This window comes from Mustelus asterias, chromosome 8, assembly GCF_964213995.1.
Source record: "Mustelus asterias chromosome 8, sMusAst1.hap1.1, whole genome shotgun sequence".
NCBI lineage: Eukaryota > Metazoa > Chordata > Chondrichthyes > Carcharhiniformes > Triakidae > Mustelus > Mustelus asterias.
In genome coordinates this window covers 102,381,545-102,406,012 of record NC_135808.1, presented here as the reverse complement: position 1 = coordinate 102,406,012, position 24,468 = coordinate 102,381,545, and the positions used below count along the sequence as shown (strand labels likewise).

At 39.5% G+C, this 24,468-nt stretch overlaps 1 protein-coding gene across 1 annotated transcript in view; it reads left to right on the top strand.

Annotated features, from left to right (window-relative positions):
- mast2 (microtubule associated serine/threonine kinase 2) overlaps window positions 1-24,468 on the top strand; it is a 409,139-nt gene that overhangs the window by 365,259 nt on the left and 19,412 nt on the right. Inside the window, 11 exon segments of the mRNA XM_078218609.1 lie at window positions 388-455; window positions 3,512-3,597; window positions 5,429-5,637; window positions 9,223-9,361; window positions 12,200-12,332; window positions 13,907-14,072; window positions 16,604-16,705; window positions 17,231-17,353; window positions 18,195-18,304; window positions 20,481-20,644; window positions 23,130-23,410. Coding sequence (XP_078074735.1) covers window positions 388-455; window positions 3,512-3,597; window positions 5,429-5,637; window positions 9,223-9,361; window positions 12,200-12,332; window positions 13,907-14,072; window positions 16,604-16,705; window positions 17,231-17,353; window positions 18,195-18,304; window positions 20,481-20,644; window positions 23,130-23,410 — 1,581 coding nt within the window.

Below are 24,468 nucleotides of genomic sequence, written 5' to 3'. Positions count from 1 at the left end.
TGGGAGGTGCCATCCAGTATCAGCAGAAATATTGTGTGTGGCATGATTGAAATTATTGTGGAAAAATATATTTACTTTTGTGTGTTAATAGTAGTTGGGAACTTTGGATAATATAGCTATATAAATGAATTTAGTTTTCGACAGTAGTTTATAATGATTTCTGGAACATAAAGCTAAAACGTAGGTTTACATGCTAGAAAAGAGGAACTGATATTTCCTGAGCTGGACTATCCAGCAGTGTATCCCTCTTCACTCTTTTAAATCTTTTAAATTATACAAATAAGTTTTGGCGTAGTAGCAAAACCATAGCACGAAAACCAAAAGTTTTAAGGTGATCCAGTTTATTCTGTTTTCCTTATGCAAATATTTTTTTACCTTTGTTTTAAGAAATGGCCCAGCTAACCAGCTATGACAGTAGCAATCCAGAAGCCCCAGAAACTGATGATTCTGTTGATGTGAGTATTGGTGGTCCAAACCAAATGGTTAATTGTTTTAAACAGCTCATCTCAATTCATGTGCGCTCACCTGACAGCATGCTTCATAAACCTTGACAACAGTTGAGTCTGTTACTGTACAGCAGTGTACACCATTCTGAATGACTCATCTGAAATTAGTTGCGAGTAGGTTTTACCTTTTCTTTTCATGTGACAGCTTGTATTTATATCGCACCTTTAACATAGTAATATGTTCCTAGATGCTTCATGGGATCATCATCAGACAACATTTTTATAATAAACATCATAAAAGGAGATAGTAAGGTCCATGAACAAACGCTTATTCAAAGTTTTAGATTTTGAGAAACAACTTAAAAGGGGGAAAGAGAGACAAAGAAGCTTAGGGATGCAATTCCAGACCTTAGGGCCTTGACAGCTGAGGCCTTGCCATGAATGATAGAGCGATTTAAATCAGTGATTCTGAAGAGGCCAGAATTGGAAAAGTGCAGATATCTTGGAGGGTTGCAGTGCTGGAAGATATTACAGGATAGGGAGGCATGATGTGGAGTTGCCGGCATTGGACTGGGGTGGGCACAGTAAGTAGTCTCTCAACACCAGGTTAAAGTCCAACAGGTTTATTTGGTAGCACGAGTTTTCAGAGCGTTGCCCCTTCATCAGGTGAGTGAAGAGTTCGGTTCACAAACAGGGCACATATGGACACAAACTCAATTACAAGATAATGGTTGGAATGCGAGTCTTTACAGGTAATCAAGTCTTTACAGGTGCAGACAATGTGAGTGGAGAGAGGGTTAAGCACAGGTTAAAGAGGTGTGAATTGTCTCCAGCCAGGACAGTTCGTGAGATTTTGCAAGCCCAGGCAAGTCATGGGGGTTACAGATAGTGTAACATGAACCCAAGATCCCGGTTGAGGCCGTCCTCATGTGTGCAGAACTTGGCTATCAGTTTCTCCTCAGCGATTCTGCGTTGTTGTGTGTCGTAAAGGCCGCCTTGGAGAACGCTGACCCGAAGATCAGAGGCTGAATGCCCGTGACTGTTGAAGTGTTCCCCGACAGGAAGTGAACACTCCTGCCTGGTGATTGTTGAGCGGTGTACATTCATTCGTTGTAGTAGCGTCTGCTAGCGTCTCGCCAATGTACCATGCTTCCTGTTCATTCATTCTCCAAGGCGGCCTTTACGACACACGACAACGCAGAATTGCTGAGCAGAAATTGATAGCCAAGTTCTGCACACGTGAGGACGGCCTCAACCGGGATCTTGGGTTCATGTCACACTATCTGTAACCCCCATGACTTGCCTGGGTTTGCAAAATCTCTCTAACTGTCCTGGCTGGAGACAATTCACACCTTTTTAACCTGTGCTTAACCCTCTCTCCACTCACGTTGTCTGCACCTGTAAAGACTTGATTACCTGTAAAGACTCGCGTTCCAACCATTATCTTGTAATTGAGTTTGTGTCTATATGTGCCCTGTTTGTGAACCGAACTCTTCACTCACCTGATGAAGGGGCAATGCTCCGAAAGCTCATGCTACCAAATAAACCTGTTGGACTTTAACCTGGTGTTGTGAGACTTCTTACTGAGCATAGGGAGGAACAAGGCTGTGATGGAATTTGAAAACAAGAATGAGAATTTTTAAAATTGAGGCATTGCTTAACTGGGAACTAATGTAGGTTGGCAAGCATAGGGATGATGAGTGAATTGGGCTTGGTGTGAGTTAAAACAAAGCAGCAGGTGAAAGATGGAAGGACCAATGGAAGAGAATTGAAATAGCTAAGTCAATAGGTAACCAAGGCATGGATGTGGGTTGCAGGGGGAAAAGGAGAGGAACTAGAAAAATATGAGCTGAGGGATATCTTTGCACTACAGACTGATTCCTGACATAGTTATCAATTTTGACAGACTGAAACAGGATCCTATTGTGCTTGCTGTAGTCCAGCCAGATCCGGCATTGAACGACTAAACCAGTTATCTGCCATATCCTTTCAACTCAATGAAAGGCCCTTTAATTATCTGTGCTTGTAGGCAGACAGCCATTGTACCTCTCACCTGATGTCCTTGAAAATGACCCAGAGGCAGGAAGATGCTGGCAAACTGGCACATTGCTCTTCCGCAACAGTTCTGACCAATGTACCTCCATGGCCATTTGTAAATCCAGCCCTCAGTTTGGAGCATGATCAAGTAGTGAACAAGCTTCACACAGCAGTCTCTGTGTCTGCATTGAGCGTGCCCATTTTTTATCCCTGGCTCTGAACCTGGTCTACTTCTAAACTCAAGATCATTGATGTAGTATCATGTTCCCAGGCTTAAAGTTTCCTCATTCTCAGCCAATTCAGTGTGGGTGTTGAAACTTTTTTCAAATCATTAGAGATGTTTCATGTTTCCAACATCGCTTGCTCTTGTATAATTTATGCTAATATATTTTCCAGAGACTATAGCTTTTGCTAGTTTGGCCACTTCAAAAGAGCGAGTGTACATAATTTGGTCTCATTTGGTCCATTAGTGAGTAAGATCAATTTCAAAACACAAATTTTCAAATATTCAATGTTTGTGCGAATGTCAATAATTAATTATTGAAGGTAACTAACCTACCGTGTTGTTTTACTTTGGCCCACCAGCCCCACCCCTTGGCTCAACAACTGTGTCCCCTTGCTGAACAATTTCTGCACCCCCTCCACAAGCGGTATTCACTCTAGGGCCATGTCAAGCCTGAGGTATTAAGACGAGATCGCATCAGGAAATACTTTGGGAAGCACTGTATTCTGGTCCACAAAAACAGCTGAAGAAAAATAATAAATTTACCAAGTAAATTGAAGTTTCAGTTTCAGGATCTAAACCTCTGAACGATACAGCTGTCATCTCTCAGAATTGCTATTCAATTTAATTTGAGAATTTGTGTTCAGAAACGTTACTTTGTCCTTGGGGCAAGATGCTTTGAGACCTTACTTCGCATATTTGTCATACCTCTTTTTTCTTATATTGGCAGTTTATAAATGTAATGCACAAAGTAACCTGGTGACAGCATGTCAGGTTTACATTGTTGAATTTTGCTTACTTACAGGGTCGAGGTGCTGCACTTCACACAAAGAAAACTCCATGCGAGGAGGACTTTGAAAATCTAAAGCTAATTAGCAATGGAGCCTATGGGTAAAGATTTCCATTCTTCACCAGAAAACCTAGTCATCCATCTTTCCTTTCTAAAAAAAAAAGTCATTTTCTGTAATTGCCGAGTACTAATTACACTGTCAAAGCCTATGATTTGCGTAATAAGGCAGTGAAATTGCAGTTAAAATGGCACAACCAATGAACATCTTCCTTTGGTCTTCCCAGATAATCACATCTTAAGAAACACCAATGCAAATAACGTAACAAAAGCCAAAGGAGACTAAATGCCACAATCAAGACTTCGAGCTTTCCTTGTACGAAATCACAGCTGTTGTTATGGCCTGGAGTTTTCCTCCATGGATACAATCTAGAAATTAGGCCCAAAAATGCACCCATCCATTCTACCGGTGTTATGTTCAGATTTCCTGCAAATCTCAATCAAATATATTAGATGACAAACTGGGATGAATTCATGTAAAATAACATAAAACAATTAATAAAACACCAGAAAAAAGACTTTGTTTCCTTGCTGCATGTGAAAATCTGGTTATACTTTGAAAAGAACTTCTGAGCAAGTGTAATTGCAGGAAACACACGTATAAGATTGTAATTTTCTGAACTTGGAATGGGCCATTATTATGGGAAGAGATGTGTTTGGGAGGAGGTGTCGATCAATGATTATAAAATATTAAGGATATTTTGCTGAATTGTCTCTCATTCAGACCCAAATATTCCATAATCCTTTTGGCTGCACTTTGTAACCATGTATGAAATACTGAGAATAGATGAACGTAGAACATAGAACAGTACAGGCCCTTCGGCCCTCGATGTTGTGCCGAGCTTTGTCCGAAACCAAGATCAAGCTATCCCACTCCCTATCATTCTGGTGTGCTCCATGTGCCTATCCAATAACCGCTTGAAAGTTCCTAAAGTGTCTGACTCCACTATCACATCAGGCAGTCCATTCCACACCCTAACCATTCTCTGAATAAAGAACCTACCTCGGACATCCCTCCTATATCTCCCACCATGAACCTTGTAGTTATGCCCCCTAGTAACAGCTACATCCACCCGAGGAAATAGTCTCTGAACGTCTATCTATCCCCCTCATCATCTTATAAACCTCTATTAAGTCGCCTCTCATCCTCCTCCGCTCTAAAGAGAAAAGCCCCAGCTCCCTCAACCTTTCCTCATAAGGCCTACCCTCCAAACCAGGCAGCATCCTGGTAAGTCTCCTTTACACTCTCTCCAAAGCTTCCACATCCTTCTTATAGTGAGGTGACCAGAACTGCACACAATATTCCAAATGTGCTCTCACCAAGGTCCTGTACAGTTGCAGCATAACCCCACGGCTGTTAAACTCAAACCCCCTGTTAATAAACGCTAACACACTATAGGCCTTCTTCACGGCTCTATCCAGCTGAGTGGCAACTTTCAGAGATCTGTGGATATGAACCCCAAGACCTCTCTGTTCCTCCACATTCCTCAGAACCCTACCGTTGACCCTGTAATCCGCATTCAAATTTGTCCTACCAAAATGAATCACCTCGCACTTATCAGGGTTAAACTCCATCTGCCATTTTTCGGCCCAGCTCTGCATCCTATCAATGTCTCTTTGCAGCCTACAACCAGATGAGTTAATGTTTTTTCCACTAAACTACAAAAATGTTAGTATTTGGATTGGCAGATTAACCTGCTATATGTAAAGTGCAACATACTGAATTGCTAATTCTGAGTAGCCTTTCTAAGAATGGTTGCATTTTATTAGGATTGTTGTGTTAAATGCTGTTACTTGCAATAAAATACTTTTGTTACTATTAGGCTTGTGTCATATCAGAGTTTGCAACTGGTATAATGTGTATATTTATTCCAGAGCGGTCTATCTCGTAAGACATAAGGAAACTCGGCAGAGGTTTGCAATGAAGAAAATCAACAAGCAGAACCTCATTCTAAGGAACCAAATACAACAAGCATTTGTTGAAAGAGATATCCTGACCTTTGCTGAAAACCCTTTTGTTGTGAGCATGTTTTGCTCATTTGAGACTAAACGGCACTTGTGTATGGTAATCGAGTATGTAGAAGGTTAGTTACCAAATTGCTTACACATGCATAGTCTTTTTCTAAAATAGTAACTACATTGTTAAGTCCAAGTTATGTAACCTTTGTAGAACAGTATTTTTTTCTTAAAAATTACTATCTATAATGCATGATTTCTTGGTTCTTGTATGGAAGGTGCCAAATTATGCTTGTTGTGATTCCATGGTTGCTGGCAATCCACTCGTGCATTGCCCATTCTTTGTCTGTGAGCCTAGATGTCAAATATTAATGGGATCCTTGACTCCAGAGGCATGGTAACCAAAATCAATCCTGCTGTCAGGTCCAAAATGAAAATTTGTACTGTGCATTATGTGCAACAGAATCATACCACTGCTTACGATAACCATCTTTGTAGTTTTGTCCCTGGCAATACACTTAAGAAAATCTTATTTCCACTGAAGTAGGTGGGCTTTTTAGCATGGTAACTCAATAGTGGTGTTGTGGGGAAAATGCCACTTGTGCGTCAGGCTTGAAGGTTTCAACAATACAGTTTTATTTAACGAAGCTTCGTGGAGAAAAGGCACTGGCACTCCGCAGTGCTTCTAGACAGCTACCTTCTCTCAATGAGACCATAGGAGCGGTCCATCTTTATACCCTTTACACAATAGATGGACCGGACATCTAGCCATTGTCACATCATTGTAATCAAGTAGGTGATCGATCGTTAAACACATCGTTATAGACAAATACAGACCGATACAAACATAAGCATGTTAACATCGCATTGTTCTATGAATGGATACATTTCCTACGTCAGTGACTATCAATGACTTTAGTTTCGGTCTATTCATACAGTAGTTTATAGTAATTGGTTTTCCTGCATTTTGTATTCCCGATCCCACCTGTAGTTAATCTCATTATCTATCCCTATTGTCCTTATCTTTAAGCCCTGGCTGGCTTCCTGTAGGATTTGATTCCTGCATATTTTAATTTACAAGTAGTTGTCTGAGTGTCTTTAATCCTAAGTAATTGACTGGGCTAAGAGTCAGTGCCTGTTTGTGGTCTTAACTCTTTATGTGCCATGCAGTCATTTTTAAAGTGTACTCTTCTGTATATTTTTCCCACTTCAGTGGTTTCCCCGGTAACTTCTCCGGGGCACAGCAACGATTTGATTCTGATGGGAATTTGGAGAGTCAGTGGAGCCTGCAACAGCCGCAGCGCTGACCAAAATCATACATAAAAAAGGATTCCCCCTCCGTCCACCCTGATGGCACTAACAACCTTGAGACTTATTTGTGATGGAAACTTTTGCAGCCTTTTGAGAGTTCCTCTATCTTTGAGGTGTCCTTGTGCTCAAACGTATGCCTCAAATGTGCCCATCTTTCCTGGTGGGGCTTTAGGCCAGCCAGTCTTGTGGGCCTCTCACTGGCATCCTCGCATTCCTATTCGGCCCAGCATGTTTAATTGGACAGAATGTAGAGTTGGTCTGCTAATTGAGCACCACCTGGATGATCACCCTTCCTAACACACCACTGACCAAGTGGGAGCTGGGAATGGCCCTGATGCCTAAAAATTTTATATGTGCAGAAGATTCGGCTCTTTAAGTGCAAAAATAAGAGTGATCATTTTGGTTAGGTGAAATCTTTATTTATTCCTTATTACTGGGAGCTCTACACGGCTCACGAAAATGGATCGTATCATTCATTACCAAGTACATACTATAAATTCCTTATTCTTGTTTAACAGCCCATCTTGAGTGATGATGTCTGTTATGTGCGATGAAGTCCTGAGGTATCTCCAACATGATCTCTAGCTATTCACATCTAATTTCAAACTGTTTTCTACTTGTTAGTCATTGACAGCTGGAAGGGAATGCTTGTGCCATAAGAAGCAAGTATCTCCATTGAGCTACATGTTTATAAATAAAGTAACAAAATCTTAGCAAAGATCAGCTTGGACTGATTCAAAACTCATCTGAATGCAAGCTAATATCATGGAAGCAGATGCTAAAAGGGATACTTGCTGGTATTTCAGGGCATTGGCTCCACTGAATGCCTTTAAATGTTAATGATTTTGAATTTTTCACAAATCTGTCTACACCTCTACAACTTCTCTGGGTTGATGTCATTGTTTTAACTTGTGTCTTGAAATGAAATATCGATAGAAGATCCAATATTTCACTTTGAATGTAGAATATCAATGTTTAAATATGCAAGTATATTTAGTTATAGTGCTATGTCATTCAGTCTCATTGGACTTGATGAAAAGTGATTAAGGGCTCCCTGCGTTTAGTGACTTAGGGCTCCCTGCGTTAGTAGAACATGTATTTACATGTTTCAAAACACATTTTTCTCACTATCTAATTTGCCTCTGAACTGATGGGCCAATTGGTAGATAATAAACCACAGTAAGATCATTTAGCATTTGGTACTTGGTAGGTTTTCCTTCTGTAGTCTTCCACTAGGGAATTTTGACCAAAGGTAAACAGTGAGAACAGCCAATGGTCACAATTAATTAAATTCAACAGATTTTCCTTAAATTAATCCATAGGGGACACGGCGATTAAGGTCTGGGGAAGATTGTTGCAGTCCTTAATTGTTCTTGTGGTGGAGGGGGGGGAAAGTTAGCAAAGGAAGCGTGCTGGGCTGTATGCATTTGTAGCTGTTGATTATGAACGCTTTGTACGCAGTAACTTTTTGGCTTGATGTGTTGCTTAGAAATATTTATTTATCCATTCAAAATTATATATTGTATGTCAACTTTTCTTCAGTTCTGGAGATTTGTCAGCCAGCGATCTGACCAGCTGGGAGACACTAGTATCTTGCAAGCAATTGTTTGTAATGAAACTGGCTGCATGATGTTGAACTTTTTCAAGGAAGCTAATGTTTATAGCTGTACGTGGGTCCCAAGGGCTGCGCTGTACTCCAGTGGTCTCACCAGTGTTTGGTACAGCATTTCCTTTACTGCAGTTAAGACTGATGGATGTTCCATTTCGTGAACCCAAGCATTTTGGTTACATTCCATCTTAAAATTATTTTGGATGTGGATTCTTAAGTAATGGCAAAGTTGTTAACTTCAGGGGGGAATCATGCATTGTGCAGTTGGGTAATGATGGGCATTGAGTACTGCTGATTCGCTTGATGCTGCAGTTTTCTGTAGAATTTCATTTCCCCTACATTGACCCATTTAACCAGATTATTTAGATCTTCCTGAAGGCTAACCTCATCTGCTTCAGTAATAGCTTACAGACTCGGCAGTCATCTGCAAAGAGCCTGATCTCACTTGATGTTCCATCTTGAACTACAATACCTAATGTGCTGAACCAAACCTGCAGCACCAAAATTCCTGAACTCAGCAACTGCTTTTTATTGATCATAGAAGTTAAAAGTTCGGTAGAACTGGTTTAAAATGAAGCATGGAAGCTAAAGAGTCAACTTCCTGGCCTCTAGGTTGGCCAATTAATAGGATTTATGTTATTAATATTAATAATTATGTTCATATTAATTTCAAAACATGACCTATTAGAGGAGTGGCGGTTTGTTAAAAGGGATATATTCAAATTCCAATTTCCAACATCGAAAAATAGCAAAGCATTTCTACAAGTGTCCTTTTTTGTATTTTGTACAATAGGTGGCGACTGTGCAACTTTATTGAAGAATATTGGTGCTTTACCAGTTGAAATGGCCAGGATGTATTTTGCAGAGACTGTGCTGGCTTTGGAGTACCTACACAATTATGGAATTGTTCACCGAGACCTCAAACCAGACAAGTATGAACTCATGCACTCACCACCAGACTAATAACTTGGATTTGAGGCGTTTGAAGTACTTAAGTGTTAGTCTGTTGCTTACAATGACTGGACCTACAAATTAGCAAGATCCCTAATAACCACATGACAACCCCAAGTGCATGTACTGAATTTTTGGATTTCTCAGTTGAATTGTCACATTTTCACCATAAAGAAATTCCTACCCACTCTCCTCGCTAGTTTTTGTGCCACTTTTAACTTGGTGACCACTTGTCGCTGACGACACAACCAGGGCAAATAGTCTTTCCCTATTCACTTGATCAAGCCCTTTATAATAACCTCTATGAGCAGTCTTTGATCCATTGAAACTAGTCCATGTATCTCCAGTGTCAATATAGTTTCCCATCCCAAGGAAATAATTATGCCTGTCTCTTTCTGAATGTATTTAAGATCACCTTAGTTTAATCCCCTACCAACTGAATCTCGCTGTTGTCTTGTAAAATAAAGAACTGGCTGTTTGTGTCGCTTTATCTCAAACTCTTCCTGAGCAAGTTATTTTTGTGGAGGCTGAGGGTAATTTTCTTTTGAACCCTTTGAATCTCTGCACACCACAATTAGCCCACAATGAGTGATCTGAAATAGTGACAAAGGGAGAAATTTGAATATAAGAGTAAAGTGTGCAAGAAATTTAAAAATAACAATAAGAGATAAAAGTAGATAAAAAGAAAAAGAGAAGCTGAAGTTAACATTGGTCCCTGACAGGTTGAAACTGGATAATTAATGGGGAGCAAGGAAATGGAAGAGACTTTGAACAAGTATTTTGTATCTGTCTTCATGGTCGGAGTCACTTAAAAGCATACCAATAATAGCAGAAAAAGCGTGGGAGGAATCTAAAACTATCGTTGGAAAGAAGTAGTTGGAAAATTAATGGCACTATAAGCCATCTGAGCTGGATGTAAAATATCCCATACTATTAGAAAAAGAACAGGGGAGTTCTGGAGAATGACAACTGTGAGAAGAAAAATACAATTTCGGAGGAACCTGTCTTCTAAATTCTCAGTAATTCCATTTTGTGAAACAGAAACAATGCAATATGAAGTAATTGCTTATTTTTCTAGTGCATTTGTTAACATGCCAAAATCTTTGCACCGTTTCCAAAATATTTCCTTGAAAATTTGCCATTTATTGCTTTCTTTCGTAAACTAATTCAGTGAATCCAGAATCAATTTGATTATCGCAAATGTTGAGAAACACTTTTGCATAACATGCTTAAACATTTTGTCAACTATTTTGACATATCTTATTCGGCCAAAAAGCATTTGCCTGGAAGAAGAGTTCAAGATTGTCCACACATTCACCTAGCCTGCTGCAAAAATTAGTCAACCTATTTCATAGATAAGGAGCAAAGCTTCATAAAAAGCAACCTTAATAATCATACTCCCTTCCCTCTATTCAAGCTCCCCTCATAAAGTACCACTCCAAGCATTTCTCCCTTATCTCCCTCCATCCAAGATGTTGATCCTAGTTTCTCCAAATAATGCTGCTGGCTTCTTTTCTTCTCTTTCTCTTTCTCCCAGAAGTAATATTTTTGTTTTTTTTTCTCTGAAGCGCTGCACCCCAAAATCTCCTTTCATCTTCTCCACATGGAGCTTTTTCCATTCCCTTGAGTTGCGGTTCCAGGCTTCACTCCTCTCTTTTTAAGTGTTCCTGCTGGGTTATCTTATTCCACCTCCCGAAAGAACAGGTCCCAGCTTCTTCTTCTCACTAATCCCTCTCAATAGCTCTGTTCTTAGCCTCTATTTTATTCTCAACAAGATGTGCCTGTTATAAATGTGATCCCTTTAATGAGTTGCATAGGACCAAAAAGCTTGTTTCAGCTTATAATTAAGTAACTGTCTTTGAGATGAATTCCAGCTGTTAATTAACCTTGTCGACACTGTGGTAAGTTCCAGTGAATAGCTGGTAAATTCCAAAACTTTCCGACCTTCACTACTGAGCACCCGTGCATAACATATAATATTTCTTTACCAATGTGTATGATCTTCTTCTATGGTATGTTTAATGCTGTTTGTCACTCCCTAACTCAGCAACTTAATTTGTCCAGATTTCTTTAAAATAATGAAGCAAATGGACATAAGCATGGCATTGGTAAATTTCAGGACAGACTGGAATGTTTCCTCTCGCACATAATAGATAATGAAAGTAATTCATTCCACATCAGTTCCTTTAATAGAAAATAAGCTGGATGATTATGTTATGCTCACTTTTGTCTTTACACTTGTGCTTTGTACCCAGATATAATATGATCACTGGTATGGCACACAGTTTATGCATATGGCATCTAAAAACAATTTTACAAAGAAGCAGCTGCTGTATTTTATCTAGCACAAAGGTTACACAAATTACTGTAGTCAGATAATTTATGTAAAGAAACATCATCCTAATGCCACAAATGAGCAGGTTGTTTATAATTTTAAAAATCTGTTTTGAGTTCTAAAATTGCCAGTTTAAATATGTAATGCTGGATAATTCGATGATTATTTCAATTACATTAATCTTGCATTCATGTGGAATCATGGATATTTTGAACGTTGGCCTCAAAGCACTATATCTGTCATCTGAACCCTCAGATCAGATTACCATCTTCAATTTAAGCTACTTGTATTGAAGCTTTATTGATTTATACAATTCTAAGCCTATTAACACATTGACAATTTTAAAGTATTGACAATTTGACATAATTACTTAAATTGAAGAAATCTGTTAACTGAGAGAAGGTCTCTGTATTAGAAAACGTATTGGCAATCTTGTAATACATTGTAAAACTTCTAATATTGATTGAGTTATTTCCTCCCACAGTCTGCTCATCACTTCAATGGGTCACATAAAGCTGACAGATTTTGGACTGTCAAAGATTGGACTGATGAGTCTCACTACTAATCTATATGAAGGACACATTGAAAAAGACGCAAGAGAATTTCTTGACAAGCAGGTGATAACCCCCAATGATCTTCTACTGAACGTTTTGAGTGCTGTTATTTACTGACCTCTTGTTGTGGAATTCTTTTTATGGACTCCATTTGGTGTTAATCTCAGTGTTGCGACTCTCACTGACCACGATCTACTCTGCTTCATTTGTTATCTCTCCTGAGACTTCTATCAGAAAATTTTGGAGTTGGCAATTAAGTGAGAAATTACATTTATAAAATTCCAATCCTGAATGTTGTTTACAGTTCCTTTTACACAATGTCCTTGAAATTAAGTGCACTTTTTAGCTGCTTCTGTTGGGTAAGTAACAGGATAGAAAGGAACACTAGGCATTCCTTTGTAACATTAATCATGGAATGAAGTAACTCTGAAATGGTGGTACAGAAACACTGTAATCCCTAAAGGATTCTATAAAATTTAAATGATTTGCTCCTTATTTTGTTGTTGTGTTAGTGAACAGAATTGTATGAGGGACAAGAAAACATAACTCTTTGGAGAATGCGCTGCTCTCTAAAGAGCTCGCTCCAAATCAAGACAAGGTCTCAGGTCTCACCTGTATTGACCAGAAGTGTTTAAGTGAAATAAATTTGATAAACCTCAACCCTGCTTACTCAATAATTTGCTTAAATTATTTGCCTCATTTAAGCCCTAAAATTTAAATATTTTTTCCTGTGGGAACACCAAGTTCAAGGATTATGGCTTCATGAAAAATAAACTGCCTTAATACTTACCTTGGAAAAACTGCTGCCTGCTGCATCAGTATGTTTTATTTTCACTTTACGTTCCAGCTTTTTAAAAATATTCATTCAAGGGATGTGGGTCTCGCTGGCTGGGCCAGCGTTTAGTGCCCTTGAACTAAATTAGACCATTTTAGAGTCAGCCATATTGCTGTGGTTCTGGAGTCACATGTAGGCCAAACCAGGTAAGGATGGCAAATTTCTTCCCCTAAACAATTGACAGTGGTTTCATGGTCATCATTAGTCTTTTGATTTCAGATTTTATTGAATTCCGATTTCATTGTCTGCCATGGTGGGATTCAACCCTTGGCCCCAGAGCATTACCCTGGATCTCTTGATTATTCATCCAGTGACAATACCACTGTGCTGCAGCCTATGTCTTGCTATAATAATGCAGGTTGCTATTGTCTGTTGATAAATTCACAATTTGTGTCAAGACGCAGAGAGGAGACTGTGATCTTGGGATGAATTTTAATACATATTCTGTCTTGTCAGGTGACTATTGTTAAGTGCTCTGCTTAATTAAGATCCCTGTAGCATAATTATCAATTATTCCATGCCCTGGATTCCAGCAGGATCAGCTTCTAGTTTGTACATTGAATGACATTCTAGCTTTTAGTGATGTGTTCAATCTTAAAAGAAATCAAGCAATTTGTTGAGATGCTTTCATTTTCTGGGTATTTCAGAATATAAATTATATTAGAGTGAATATTCCATCCATTTCATCATATTGATGTTTGCTAAACTGGAAAGCATTTTGTTGAAACATGGATTTATGATATGGGTTTAAATGTGCAGGAAAACAAACTTGGTAAAAACTGGTTTCTTTCTCTTGACTAAGGTATGTGGAACTCCAGAATACATCGCTCCTGAAGTAATTCTGCGGCAGGGTTATGGGAAACCAGTGGACTGGTGGGCCATGGGGATAATCCTGTATGAATTTCTGGTGGGATGTGTTCCTTTTTTTGGAGATACTCCAGAGGAACTGTTTGGACAAGTGATAAGTGGTAAGTCATGTTTTGGAATTTTGGACTTACCTTCACCCTAACTATGGTGTGTGAAGAACTTTGGAGAGAAGCAGCAAAAAGCCCTCCAATGCTGAGCTGCTTCTCGAAACCCAAAGGTTTGCATGTATTTTATGGTGATGATGATGCTGAAACTGTCAGCATTCGCCATCATTACTCCACTAAAACTGACAGCAACTTTGGGATTCCACACACGCACAGAGTAACACAGAAACCTAGAAGTAGCTCTGTCATTCTGTGCTGCTCGAGCAGGTGTGTTCAGGTTCTACCAGAGTGCAGTAGCTAAGAAATCAGTAAATTGACAGAAACTTCCACTTTAATGCAAAGTTGCACCTTGTTGAATGAGATGTAACTGAGTTTTTAAACTGGTCTAAGTTCATAATTGTTGCTCATCACTCTCACTGATACAGAAAAGCTTTATTTTTGAGTAATCTAATTTTCTCCATTATGATTAGAAACAAGATTCCACAATTTTAATTGTGTCTAAACTTTGTTTATATTTAGGTTTTATTTTAATGTGATCATCATTTATTTCATTATCTGAAAAATTTAAATTCAAAATGCTGATAATTAGTGGTTTTAACTTCCTAGTTTTGTTGTTGCTGAGAATTCTGTTGCACAATTGGTCCTGCTTACAGACATTATTGCTGCTAACACTGTTGACTTGGTACCGGATTTAAACTCCAGTCAAGAAAGGGGAAATCTACATTGCAGAGATCACTGGATCTTTGTGGTCAGTTTTCCTCAAGGTCAGCGGTGAGCATAGTTGCTTCACCACTGATTGCAAAATCCAGTGGCTATTTTTGCAATGGAAATCAGAAATCTGTTCGACAGTACAGTATCATCCAAGAGGGATCGCAGTCTTGTATAATCACAAAATGCTCCTTTTCGTGTTGTTTAATGCACACATAAAAATCTTTTGTACCTTTTATTTAATAAAGTTGTAAACTTATTTGAAACAGCTTCAAGTAAAGTAAAGCTAAAGTTTATTTATTAGTGTCACAAGTAGGCTTACATTAAGTTAAAGTAAAAATCCCCCAGTCGCCACACTCCAGCGTCTGTTCGGGTACACTGAGGGAGAATTTAGCATGGCCAATGCGCCTAACCAGCACATCTTTGGACTGTGGGAGGAAACCGGAGGAAACCCACGCAGACATGGGGAGAACGTGCAAACTCCCACAGACAGTGACCCAAGCCGGGAATTGAACCCGGGTCCCTGGTGCTGTGAGGCAGTAGTGCTAATCACTGTGCCACTTAACATTTGTTAAGTATTGAATATAATAACTTTGCATATGTGCATTGATTTTACATGGAATTACATCAAAATTGCAGTTTAGAAACAGACAAGATTGGTGTTTATCCTACACACAGCAGTAGTCCAACTCCATGTGCACATCCCATTTCCCATATTCTTTTATAATCCTCTTCTTCCACCAGCTTTCTCATCTTAAATATTAACGTGGTCTCTGTTTCAATCACTGACACCAAGAATGAATTTCACAGCCACAAAACTCTATATTTTTAAAAGTTTCTCCTTTCAGCCCTAATTCTGTTGCCTTTAATCTTATATCTATGTTCCAGTTTCCATCTCCCTATTTGAAAGAGAATATTCAGTTATTTTCAGACAGTGCAGAAATGGGCCAGAGCTTAAGGGAATGAGGTATGATGAAAGATTGACTATCTTAGGCTTTCTCTCTCTGGAAAAGAGAAGACTGAGAGTGGATATGACTGAAGCGTTTAGAGTTTTGAAAAGTCTGAACAAATAGGATCCATATCAGTTTTTCTGCTATACCGTGCACAAGTGCTAAGGATCATATTTACAAATTAACGACACCAAAGAAATACAGGAAAGGCAGGAGGAACTTCTCTTTTACTAAAAGGCTGTGGAACAGAATACCAGTATGGCTGGTGGAACAATAATTATTAATGGGTTTCAAGAAGTAACTGAGGAGATTCTTGTCAATAAATGGAATTCAGAGTATTGAGGGAATACTGTGGGTGGGTGGACCAGATGAATCCATAGTTTTCTCCTTAATAAAATTGTTACTGTGTAAACTGGGCTCAGTTTAAGAAGATAGATTTCAATAATGCAAAGAGGGAAGATCAGTCTGCTGGTCATGTGCCAATAACTAGAGGGGCATGAATTTAAACTTGTACCATTGAACACAAGTGACCTTGGAGATCATTTTTACACAGAAGGTTGTGGGGCCCAGAATGTTCTACCAAAAACATGGTAGAAACAAATTAATAATAGCCTTTGGAAGGGAAGTGAGTAAATAGATGAAAGATAATAAATTTAAAGCATACATTGGAAAAGGACAAAATAGTGGGACCAGGTAACTTCTTTCAGCGAGCTGGCTTGAGAGTGATGGACATGTGATCACAATTTTATAATTATATGACTTGATTTTAGTGATAGTTTAGAATTATTTGAATTAGCCTTTTCAAGTACGCAAGTATTTATTAGCTTCATATAAAATCTTCAACCATAAACTTTTTGTTTTATTGCTAAGATGAGATAGCTTGGCCGGATGGAGATGAAGCTTTACCACCTGATGCAGAGGACCTCATCTCAAAGCTTCTAAGGCAAAATCCATTGGAACGACTGGGTGCAGGTAATAATTACCATTTGCTTTTCTGAAGTATGATCAATGTTGGAGATACTTGCAGAAATTACTGAAATGGAATCTTAACATTTTTGGAGCATGAACAAGGTAGTCATGGGTAAAATTTGCTACTATTAAAATCTTCCTCTGTGTTTATGCATTTTAATTGCTACTTTCTCTCTACTTCCTCCTCTTGCTTTATCCCAATTTCTAATTTTCTTTCCAAGTTTGTTCTGAAATCTCAATATCAAACTTTAACCAGAGAAGCAATTAGCTAGCTATCAGAGCAAAGTGATCTTATTTTTGTACTCTAAGGAAAATTAAACTGTACATGTGAATTTGCTACCTTATATATTTGCAAGCTTATTGTATTTTTCAGTACAGGAATTAGAAGAGTAAATTAACTTTTTTCCTAGAAAGGGTTTGCTTGTGGTTTGTAAAGGGAGGATTGGAGGGCGATGAGCTTTGCCCTTTTGTTTGAGATCAAAAATTTTGGACCTGAATCAACACAGAACTATGGTTTATCCTCCTCAGGCAGTGTCTATGAAGTTAAGCAACATCGGTTTTTCACAGACCTGGACTGGAACAGTCTGCTTCGTCAGAAGGCTGAATTCATTCCGCAGCTTGAATCAGAAGATGACACCAGTTACTTTGACAGTAGGTGGAGTTTTGAAACCAGTGGCCCGAGGTTAAAAATAAAAACAGAAAGTGTTGGAATAACAGCCGGTTTGGCAGGATCTTTGGCGTTTATGTCTGCTGCAGGCTGGAAACGCACCCACCACCCCAAAGTCAACAGACTTTTTGCTGGTCCTCAGATTTTCCACACTGGCATTCCCGTGGCGGGCAGGACCAAAGAAACCCAGCCAGTCTTTCAAGTCCTATATGAGTTTTCTTCAGAACTGCTTGAGGTTAAAAGATCAGTTTTTTAAAATTTATTTGTGGAACATGGGCATTGCTGGCATTTATTGCCCATCCCTAGTTGACAGAGGGCAGTTGAGAATCAACCACATTGCTGTTGTGGCTGTGGAGTCACATGTAGGCCAGATCAGATAAGGAAGGCAGAGAGATCCTTCCCTGAAGGACATTAGTGAACCAGATGGGTTTTTCTGACAATTGACAATGGTTTCATGGTCATCAGTAGATTCTTAATTCCAGACATTTTTTATGGAATTCAAATTCCATCATCTGCCGTGGTGGGTTTCGAACCTGGGCTCCCAGAACATTAGCTGAGTTTCAGGATTAATAGTCTAGTGATAATACCACTGACCATCACCTCCCCCAAGTGTTGTCAATGTCACAAGTATTTGATGCTCAATTTTACCAGGATTCCATTTGTTGTTAGTATATGGTTTGATCCATTATTTTCAACTAGGACTTAAACCATCTGATGTTTTGCCATCACAAAGTTTCTGATGGAGGTAATGTGTTATGCAATTGTGACAGTTTTAAATCGCTGAATTAGTACTCATTTTTGACACAGCTATCTTTGTTTTCCCAGCTCGATCTGATAGATACCACCATCTCGATTCTGATGAGGAAGAGGACACTAATGAGGATGACCGTGTAGAAATTAAACAGTTTTCATCATGTTCACCGAGATTCAGCAAGGTAAGTACAATATCTAGATCGCTGAACATGAGTGATACTACTGGGCCTCTTTTCAGGGTTTACAGTCATAAAATTCAAGAAGCAAGTTCATTTGAACTGATCCATGTGGTAACCAGATATGTTTTCAAAAAGAAAAATTAAGCGATTTGGTGAGAACCTGGATAGGTAAAGCCTATTTTATTCAGAAAGAAACATACACTTAACTAGTCTTTTACCTGTTCTTAAAATTCAAATGAGTTCAACCCCTGTTTCAGGGCACCAGTACATAATCTAATCTACTACGGTAAAGATCCGATCTCAATATTTGGAAAAAGTCCTGTAATTTACTGGTAAATGAGCTGATAATTTATTTATGGATCCCTGGTAAGGCCAGCATTTATTACCCATCCCTAATTGCTGTGAAAAAATGGTGCAAAGCCTTCTTGAGCTACTGCAGTGTGTATGGTATAAGTGCACCCACAGTGCTGTTAGGGACAGGTGAAGAAGGAATGGTGATACATTTCCAAGTCAGGATGGTGAATTACTTTGGGGGAAACTTGCAGGTGGCGGTATTCCCATGCATCTTCTGTCCTCGTTCCTTTAGGCGATAGAGGTTTTTGATGTGGAAGGTGCTGTTTAAAAAAAACCTTGGTGTGTTGCTGTATTTCATCTTATAGATAGTGCAGACTACAGCCAATGTACCACCGGTGGTGGAGCGTGTAAACGTTTAAAATGGTGGGCAGGGTGCTTTGTCCTCGATGGTGTTGAGCTTCTTGAGTGTTGTTGGAGTTACACTCGCATGCCTGACTTGTACCTGTAGATGGTGGAAAGGCTTTGCAGAGTCAGGAGGTGAGACATCCCAGGGTGTTGATGGTGGGGATTCTGCAGTCATAGAATCCCTACAGTACAGAAGGAGGCCATTTGGCCCGTCGAGTCGGCACCAACAACAATCCCACCCCATCCCCGTAACCCCACGTTTACCCTGCTAATCTCTCGAAACTAGGGTCAATTTAGCATGACCAATCAACCTAACTTGCGCATCTTTGGACTGTGGGAGGAAACCGGAGCACCCGGAGGAAACCCACACAGGCAAGGGGAGAATGTGCAAACTTCACACAGACAGTGACCCAAGCCAGGAATCGAACCTGGATCCCTGGCACTGTGAGGCAGCAGTGCTAACCACTGTGCTGCCCCAAATAACAGAAAAGACTATTGACTCCCCAGCTGAAATTATTTTATTGTAGTCTGCAGACTTAAATAGGAAAGTGAGAAATAAAAGCAAACATGAGGAACAAATGACTGGTCCCAAAACCAAGGATGGTATCTGGAAACAACAATACACATAACTAAATTAAACTGTCATTTTTTAAATAATGTATTAATCTCTAAATGCGAGCTGTGTGCTTCTTTGATAGTTGTGTTAATGAAATTTAATTAAGCTTTAATTGATGACTTAGAATCAAGAGTTTAACTTTTGGACAGAGTGCTCAATTATGTAGTTTGTTCACAAAATAGTTACATGTTATATTGTAACATATCAAATATACACAAGACAAGATCCAATAAACCCCCTTTAAAATAAAAACTATTTTGTCAACAACTGTAATAAGAGAAAGTAACATGTCAGAATTAAAAATGAGAGAAAGAGAGAGAGGAGAAAGAGACCAGCTTGAATCAATTAGTCTGAGATCGAAGGACAACCTACAAGTGGATACACAATTCAGATGTTAATCCTATTGAATGCCACTGGGAGATTAGACTCACTCTTGTTGGAGATGGTTATTTACTGGCATTTGTGTGGCACGGATGTTACTTGCTGCTTATCAATCCAAGTCTAGATGTCCAGGTCGTGTTGCATGGGGGAATGGATTGCTTCAGTATTTGTGCAACCATCAGCAAACATCCTCGCATTTGACCTAATGATGAAGGGAAGGTTATTGATGAAACAGCCAAATGTGGCTGGGCACAGGGTACTGTCCGAAGGAACCCTGCAGCGATGTCCTGGGATGAAGATGATTGCCCTCCAACAAACATCTCCATCTTCCTTTATGCTAAGCGAAAAGTGAAGCATGTTGCAAAAATCTAAGTTCAAGAATCTTTTTTCTGTCTTTGTTGAGTTTCTGCAATTCTTGACGCAAAACTACTTTCTACAATTAGGCAGAGACCAGGGAAACTAATAAACATCTCTATCTTTCAGGTTTACAGTAGCATGGAACGGCTTTCATTACACGAAGAAAGGAAAACACCGCCGCCAACCAAACGTAGCTTCAGTGAGGAAAAAGAGGATCGAATTGACAAATTGGATGGTCTCAGTAGCCTGAAGACCCGAGATAGGAGCTGGATAATTGGATCTCCGGAAATGTGAGTTAACTGTTTTCTGTCAAATCCAGAGAGGAATTAAAATTGGTCAGTGCTTTCTGCTCAGAATCAGATTGTGATCAGCTGGTGGTCGTCAGTATTTTTTTTGTATCTGTAATGATCAACTATGGGACTGACCAGGTTATGTCTCGTCGCAGGTTTAATGGAAATTTCTTAGAAAGTTAATGTTGGACAGGTCAGTCAGATAGATGGTGATTTAAAAGGAGCATTTCACGTCCATAGCTATCTACATTTCTCAGATCTTTTATTGAGTAGGGAGGTGGGGAAATATCTACGAACGTAAGAATGCTTTTCATTAGAAAAACTTAAGCTACCAATCATCAATGGTCAACTGAATTTAAAAGATGTTTGCTGAAAGTGCAAGATTACTAGCCACATGCAGAATTTTTCAACAATATTCCAACCGAAACTTTAGCTTGTTTGATATTGTGGCAGAACAGATCTATCTTTGTGAAACTTGACAAAAAGTTTATTTTCAATGTTAAATGCCAAATTCTTTTTAATGTTAAATTCTGCAGAAGATAATTGTGCGAGTCTCTTGTTAATGCAGTTGTGCGTACCCACCCTGAACTGCGATATTTTTTCCAATTAATGCACCTCAGCAACATTGATCCTTGTGAGGTGATCATTCCCAGCAACTACCATTTTTAATGCTAATCCTGTGTCTTTTTTTGATGTAGAGGAATCAAATTTTACCCTTCACTTCTATAGAGGCACATTTAGCAAATAACAAAAACACATTCATCACCCATATTTTGAACTGGCCAATTATCATTCCCTGAATTGCATTTATAGTGTCATGTGTAAGAATTTCCTTTGCTAGAATAGAAAAGTTACGCTAAACTTGTTTCGAACCTTGGCGAGAGCACACTTGGGAAATGGTTTAAAATTCTAGTCACCATATTTATAAAAAAGGATATTGAGGCACTGGGGAGCGTGTAAAAAAGATTTGCAGAACTGCTTGGCCAGTAATTATTGCCCCTCCGTTATCACCCTTGAGAAGGTGATGGTGAGATGACTTCTTGAATCGCAGCAGTCCATGTTGTGTAGTAACAGCACCCACAGTGCTGTTAGGAAGGGAATTCCAGGATTTTGACCCAGCAATAGTGAAGGAGCAGCGATATTGTTCCAAGTCAGGATGATGTATGGCTTGGAGGGGAACTTCCATGTGGTGGTGTTCCTGTGTATCTGCTGTCCTTATCCCTCTAAATCGAGACTAATAGTCTATCCATTGTTAGCAGAGCTTCCCTGATCATTGTTCACTGGTGTAAATATCTGGTACCTTTTCCTGGTAAGACAACCTAAGCCCCCATTTAACCTTTAACAACCAAACCACCGGGTTTGTCATCAGGCAGAATTCAGGACAGGTCACCCCATTCATTCTTCCACTTCATCCTAAATCAAAGAGACAATTTTCAAGATTTGTATGTTTTGGGACGTGGTATTGGTAATGCTGTGAGGATATTTTCTTAGTGAAAAGGTACCATTGCATCATTTCATTGTATAGCCTGACACACATCAAAGCTGGTAAATGTATTTTTGTGTTGGCCAAATCTGACTTTTAATGGGTAAGGAAGAACTCAGCTTCTCCCTCACCTATTTTTAAAAATCATGTAGAAAAATTAATTTCAAATAAATAGAGTCATAGAGGTTTGCAGCATGGGAACAGGCCCTTCAGCCCAAGTTGTCCATTCCACCCCTTTGTTTTTAACCACTAAGCTAGTCCCAATTGCTCGTGTTTGGCCCATATCCCTCTACCCATGTAACTGTCTAAATGCTTTTTACCCACCTCAACTACTACCTCTGGAAGCTTGTTCCAGACACTCACCACCCTCTATGTGAAAGAATTGCCCCTCTGACCCTTTTGTATCTCTCCCCTCTCACCTTAAACCTATGCCCTCTAGTTTTAGACTCCCCTACCTTTGGGGAAAAAATATTAACTATCTAGCTGATCTATGCCCCTCATTATTTAAGAGACCTCTATAAGATCACCCCCTCGGCCTCCGATGCTCCAGAGAAAAAAGTCCCAGTCGATCCAGCCTCTCCTTATAACTCAAACACAAATGGTACAAACACAAATACAAAATATAGATTTGGCATCAGAAAACGTGGCCATTTCACATCTGTATTTTTCTTTGTCTGACATGATGAATAAATACTGGTGCTACTGTCCTTATTACTCGCATATGGGTACGTGTCTTTAAGACAAATGCTGGGAGATCAGTGTTTGTACAATCTTTGAAGGCTACTAAGATGCAGAAGTCTTAACGTTTCAGTGTAAATTGCCATATATTCTAAGGAGTGGAAGGCAAACATTTATCCTGGAAAACAGCAGCTTTCACTAGTAATCATGACTGATATTCTGTTGCTTGGCCAGCAAAATGACCTTGACAGTCTTATTCAAGATACATAACACACCATTTATGTAATTTTGTATCTTATTCATAGCTGTTTTTCCCCCCTTCAGTATCCGAAAGCGTATGTCATTGTCAGAATCATCTCACACTGAAAGTGACTCCAGTCCTCCACTAACAGTCAGGCGCCGTTGCTCAACACTTATGGAAATGCCACGTTTTGCTATCTCCGGAGAAGATGAGGGAAAGAAGCAGCAAGCAACTCGGACTTGGGAAGATGTGTCTTTAACTATCCCAGAACAGCCTACAGAAAGGGACCTCACACTAGACGTAGATGTTAGTCCTGCCACACCTGCTTCGACAATCAGTAACATCAGCAGCTCAACTTTAACTGGTAATATACTCCTGACAAAAACTGTTGCAAAGAACTGCACATGAGCAAATAGCTTTTTATGATTTTCTTTTCCAGAGCTGTGGGTGATTGTGTAAAGGCAGCATTTAATGCCCACTAGTTGCAATGAGGGCATTCTGAGTCAAGTTCTCCTCAAAGCTACACACCGTCCCAACTGGGAACTATATTGCTGTTGCTTCCCTATTGCTGGGCCAAATTTCTGGAACTCCCTTCCTAATAGCTGTGTACCTGCATCATGGATTGCAGCGGTTCAAGAAGGCGGCTCACCAGCATCTTCATAGAAATCCTACAGTGCAGAAGGGGGGCCATTCGGCCCATCGAGTCTGCACCGACAACACTCCCGCCCAGGCCCTACCCCCATCACACCACATATTTATCCCTCTAATCCCTCTAACCTACTCAGCCCGGGACACTAAGGGGCAATTTAGCACGGTCAATCAACCTAACCCACACATCTTTGGAGTGTAGGAGGAAACCCACGCAAACACGGGGAGCATGTGCAATCTCTGCACAGTGACCCAAGTCGGGAATCGAACCCAGGTCCCTGGAGCTGTGAGGCAGTAGTGCTAACCACTGTGCCATCTCTTCTGAAGGGCAATTAGGAATGGGCAATAAATGCCAGCAACAATGAAAGAATTTTTCTAAACAACGTATTGTCATATGTAGGCCAGACTAGGTAAGGATGGTAACCTTTCTTCCATGAAGGACATTAGTGAACCATGTACATTTTTATGGCCATCCAGCAATTTCCATGCTTGTTATATAGGTGTTAACTGACAGATTACCAGATTTACTGAATTCAATTTTGCAAATCGTCACAGTGGGGTTTGATGAATAGTCTGATTTGAAAATGGGAATTTAAAGTCAGCAAATAATTTCTGAATAAATCTAATGCAGCCCTTAATCCAAAAATAACAATGAAAAACTTAATCCTGACTGAGATTTTACATAATTACCACTTACCTCTGTTTCAAAGCTGATTACAAGGAATGTATTTATTCCATGAAATATACCAGTAAATAATATATATCATAATGGTT